Below are 5,000 nucleotides of genomic sequence, written 5' to 3'. Positions count from 1 at the left end.
ACAGAATGATTGTTAATTCTGCTCCTAAGTGCTAGCTGCTTGAAAATTGTTATCTCTCTCTAATTTTTGACCTCCTTACAACCGGGGTGAGGTATACTGGGAATACAAAGGACTAGTAGAGAAGAGCTGGACATGTCATTTGTGACTCATTCTTTTAATTCACCGTGCTAATCAACTGAACTGCCACAATCTCCCAAGGTAATTGTATCTTTATAATACTTGAAAGCAGTGGGCAAAAAGGTATGTATAGATGGGGATAGGCCTTCCCTTAGCCTGCTGAGAAACAGCACAGTATCCTTACTATGTGTGACTAATAGGGCCTGTTTTTGAAAAATCTGGTACTTTCATATCACTGTACACAGATCATTTAATGTCTCAACTTCTATACTTTACAAAGGCTTTGTACTCCACACTACACTCTTGTTTCATTATTCTGCAGCCTCGTTGCCCTATGGTCCACCTCATGCTGAGAAGGTTAAATGTTAGAGTGCCAAGCCAGACTGCAAGCATGGTGGGACACTGATGGGAAACAGATGCCCTGGGGATTCAGCCCCTCCCTACTATAGGGCCACATAATTTTCATATTGTGAAATACAGTGAGGCTTGGCTCAGTTTTCAATGGTGAGTGTAATTTCCAATCATTATCTCATTGTCCCCATCAATTTAGGGGCAATGCAAATCAGACAGAAGTTTCCAGGTCAGACAGGCTCTGACCCTACCTTTCTTTTTACTTTTTGTTGACATATAGGCTTCTGTATCCCTTACAGAGTGTTTGAAATGTATATTTCTGTTAAAGTTTTATTTTATTTTATTTTATTTTATTTTCGCAGTAAATTAATTGCAGCAACAGCGGTTATGGAAACTTTGATGATTCATTTAAACATCTTTATTTAAAATGTCCCTATGAATCCTGGTAAAGGAGAACTCCAGAGTAGGAAAAGTAAATGGCTTTTTTCTAAAACTTAATTTATTTTTGCACTTTTAATTTAATCTATGGAAATTTACATTAAAATATCAATTTATGGAATTTCTTGAATCTATTAATATAAGGAAAGTCAAAAGCAAGACTGAACATTTAGGGCCAGATGCTCATCTGGTGTAAATCAACATAGCTCTGTTGAAAACGATGGAACATCAATTTATCAATTTATACATCCATTTATAACAGCTGAAGAAACTGGATTTTAGTCTAACATTTGTAGTTAATTCACTTTACTTTGCTGAATATTGTTGCTTACAGAGCAAATATAACTAGTCATTGTTTGGAGCCCATTGCACAAATACCTGGTCACAACAGTTAGTTAAAGTATGAAGCTAGAATTTCCCAGAATTCCACAGAATTCCCAGTGTTAATTCCCTGCAAAATTGAATCATATACTTCCATGACGTTTTATTGTAGCTTTATGTGGATTGATTTCATTTGTGTTTATCATAGTATTTTTAAAGACTCTATAATCGTGATTGGATTAGCCAGTTGCCTATAGGTAGCCCATTCAACCCCAGCCAGCTTTGTAGTTAACATCTGCTTAGCATACCATATGAAATAAGATGGTGGTCTTAGGCAACGTTCGCATTGCAGAGAGGTCAGTATCACCAAAACCACCACCATCGCATTTGGCACCCTTCTTGACAGTCTCAGCAGAAAAGCCAAGAACTGAACAGACAGGGAGACTTAAATATCCTCTCACCCTTGGAGGTGGGTCCTTCCAGATCAGAGCTGAGGTACACTGGAGGGAAAACTTACACTGCTCCTGCCCAGGTTGTGCCTGTTTTGTGGATAGATGGAGGACTTCAGTCTCCACGGCTATCAATCCAGCACCTTTCATGAACACTACATTCATACTAAAGGCTCAATCCTGATCCCACTGAAACTAATGGCAAAACTCCTATTGACTTCAATGTGAGCAGGCTGGGAGTCCTTAAAAAATAATTGTTTTTAAAAGTCTCAATAATCTGCTCATAGTTTTCAAAAGTACCCCAAATACACATTTTTTCCAGCAAGATCAAAACAATTAGACAGAAACAGTTACAGCCTATTGGGAAAATACCAATCTAAAGTGTTTTTATGAAAAACACATTATTTAACAAGTTGGCTTTAAGGCCCAGATCCTCAAAGGTTTTTTAGGCACTCCCTTAACTCCCTTAGGGCTTGTCTACATTACCTGAAGGATCGATGGGCAGCAATCGATCCAGCGGGGGTGATTTATTGCGTCTAGTCTAGATGCGATAAATCGACCGTCGAGCACTCTCCCGTTGACTCTGGGACTCCACTGGAGCGAGAGCCACAGGTGGAGTCGACGGGGGAGCATCAGCTGTCGACTCACCGCAGTGAAGACACTGCGGTGAGTAGATCAAAATACGTCGACTTCAGCTACATTATTCATGTAGCTGAAGTTGCGTAACTTAGATCGATCTCCCCCAGTGTAGACCATGCCTTAGTCATCAATTAAGTCCCACTTCAGCCCATATCTGTGGGACGTAGGTGCCTAAATACATTGGGGGATCTGGGCCTAAAATCTCTCCCAGAGTCACTACATTCTATCAATTTATTAAGTAAACATTTAAGAACTCTTTGGTGTTTATTTTTATAGACGTTTGTGACACAACAGAACAATTCATAATACACACATGAATATTTGCAGTAGTAAGCATGTGTGTATTATGGACCCACTACATCAAATCATTAACTTAAAAAAATAAATTGGTTAGTCTTAAAAAAATTATGAATGTAACTACCATTCATGTGAGTATCAGCTTTTTTCATCTCAATATCTTAGTTGAATTCATTTTTTTAAATGCCAAAAGAACTCAGTCCATTTTTTAGACAAAAAGCCAGAAATGTTTCATTTAAAAGATGAATTCTTTTGAGTTCAGAAACATTTGTAACCACAAAACTTCCATTTTTTTCCTTGTGCTCTTGAAACTTAAAATCAAACACGTTTAAGAGAAATTTGGTTTAAACAAATGACTTCCAGGCTGCAAACTTTTTATGCCAAGTTTCATCTCTGAGAGAATTTTTACAGCCAAGTTATTAATAGGGATGGATGAAGTGGTTTGGATACAATAAGAAATACCTGAACCATTGCCCTAACCTTCAACTGAACCATTACTGAGATTCAAAAAAGTTTGGATAACTTTTCTAAAAAAGTATTGTTCACTGCTGAGTACTTCTTCACTTCCTGTTTCTGGCTGGAACAGAGTGGGAAATGCTGTTGATATCTATATATAAAACTGGAATCTGGAAGTATCAGGCATCTTGTGACAGAGAGCCTGATCTCAAGATATCAAGACCAATTTTATATACTGAAGCAGTTCAGATAGGCATTGGAGCTTTTGGGTGCTTCCCTGATCTTAACTTCTGAGTTATTTTGAGCTTTGCCCACTATTAGTCAACCACTCTGTAAATGCTGACAGACCCACTATTGTGAATGTACCACCGTTATATTCTAATCTAAACTGTATCCGTAAGAGAGGGGAGATATTACTCTGAACTTTACACTTACCAGTGTAGACAAATCGTCCAGGAGCACCTTTACAGAACTGCTTGGATTTGTAGGACAGAGTTACTTCAACAACTCCAGGAATGTGCCGTGGTGGGGTTTGAACTCTGATGGCATGGGGTGTTATCAGCTATAAAAATCATACAGAAAACACAGTTTAAATCAAGATGGCAGTGATAAGACTGATGCTTGCCAGTTGGATATAATTACTAAAATGAGTTTAAATTGGACCATCATCCCCAAACTCTACCTCTTTGCTGTCACATACAAGATCAGGGTTCTATAGTGTTTTTTAAGGGAAATATCTGCAAATGAGCCTTGGTTTTAATTTGCAGGAAAGGCCACAGGGCATCATTCATATGAAAATTGCCTCCATATGTCTCCTTAAGTCTGCTTCTAGTAATTTTTAACACTAATTGTTTAATTGTATTGTGAGACCTCCTATAGCATGCCTTCCACTAGAGGGCCACGAAGTGCCTCGAGTATATTTCTCTATATTCAGTCTATTGCCACATAAGAATTCATGGCTAAAAAGGCACTTTGAAATAAAATCTCATGATACCTCATGTCAATAGACTATTGACAGCTTGTTAAAATCATTCATGAAAAAACGTTACAGTTCAAAGCCCACCAATTTAGATAGCTTACCTCACTCCAGACCAACATAGTTCCAAACACAACTTGCAAGCCATCAAAGAAGTTGTCTCCAATTATGATGACTGTGGCCCCACCAGTAGTCCAGCCTTCACTAGGACTGATGGCCTTTATGCACGGAGTAGCTGCTTGTACAAGATAGAAAATCAAGACCTAAGTATCCCTTCTTTTCTGACATTAGCTCTCTTTGCCAATGGCAAACCATGCAAAGCACAGTAGGAAGAAAGTGCATGATTTCTCTAGGAGGCATACAAAGGGCAATCATATATCAGTATGTTGATGTATTTAAAGCAAACTATTAAATGTTTTATAAAGCAAAGGCCAAGCAGCAGAATACTAGTGAGGAAGAAAAAAATGGCTTGATATAGCAAATTATGTGTCAGGGCAAATATGGCTATTACAAATGATTAAGCATCGCATGCATGTGGCATGTCGATTTATCTGCTTTGCTGTACAGATCTAAGCAGAGTCAATCAAAAGGTTGTTGAGGGAGATGGAAGAGCAAATGCTCTGAATTTCGATTCCTCATAAGCAGCTAATTGGGTTGGGTTTTTTCATCCGCGAACTTTGCCTTTTGGTTCAAAACTTCATTTTCCTCTGTCACTCCATAATTACTACTTTTCACTTTTCATCAGGAAAAAATCAAAAGCACTATATTAATACTTTTGTCAAAGGTACACATTTTACATCTAATATTGTTTGTCGACATGAATCCCTGAGCCATTTACTTGACCTCCCTTTGTCTCTAGAGTCTTCACATTTGCATGAGTTATTACAATGGTGCTGCTGGAACAGAGGTAGGCAGCAGCCAGCACCAGGCACTCCATGCTCACAGCAGCCAGTAAA

General features: G+C 38.3%; 1 protein-coding gene across 11 annotated transcripts in view; it reads right to left on the bottom strand.

Moving 5' to 3' along the window:
• Positions 1-5,000, bottom strand: part of EBF3 (EBF transcription factor 3) — a 129,168-nt gene that overhangs the window by 31,771 nt on the left and 92,397 nt on the right. For 9 of the 11 annotated variants that reach the window (XM_077822768.1, XM_077822774.1, XM_077822769.1 and 6 more), the window contains 2 exons: positions 4,149-4,279; positions 3,504-3,630 (listed from right to left, as the gene is read on the bottom strand). In XM_077822768.1, the coding sequence (XP_077678894.1) occupies positions 3,504-3,630; positions 4,149-4,279 (258 nt within the window). Of the gene's footprint in view, positions 1-3,503; positions 3,631-4,148; positions 4,283-5,000 lie in introns of all 11 variants that reach the window. The other 2 variants (XM_077822767.1, XM_077822771.1) reach the window with 1 other exon arrangement.

Source organism: Eretmochelys imbricata, chromosome 7 (genome assembly GCF_965152235.1).
Source record: "Eretmochelys imbricata isolate rEreImb1 chromosome 7, rEreImb1.hap1, whole genome shotgun sequence".
In the NCBI taxonomy this organism is placed as follows: domain Eukaryota; kingdom Metazoa; phylum Chordata; order Testudines; family Cheloniidae; genus Eretmochelys; species Eretmochelys imbricata.
This window is presented reverse-complemented; position numbering and strand designations above follow the sequence as displayed.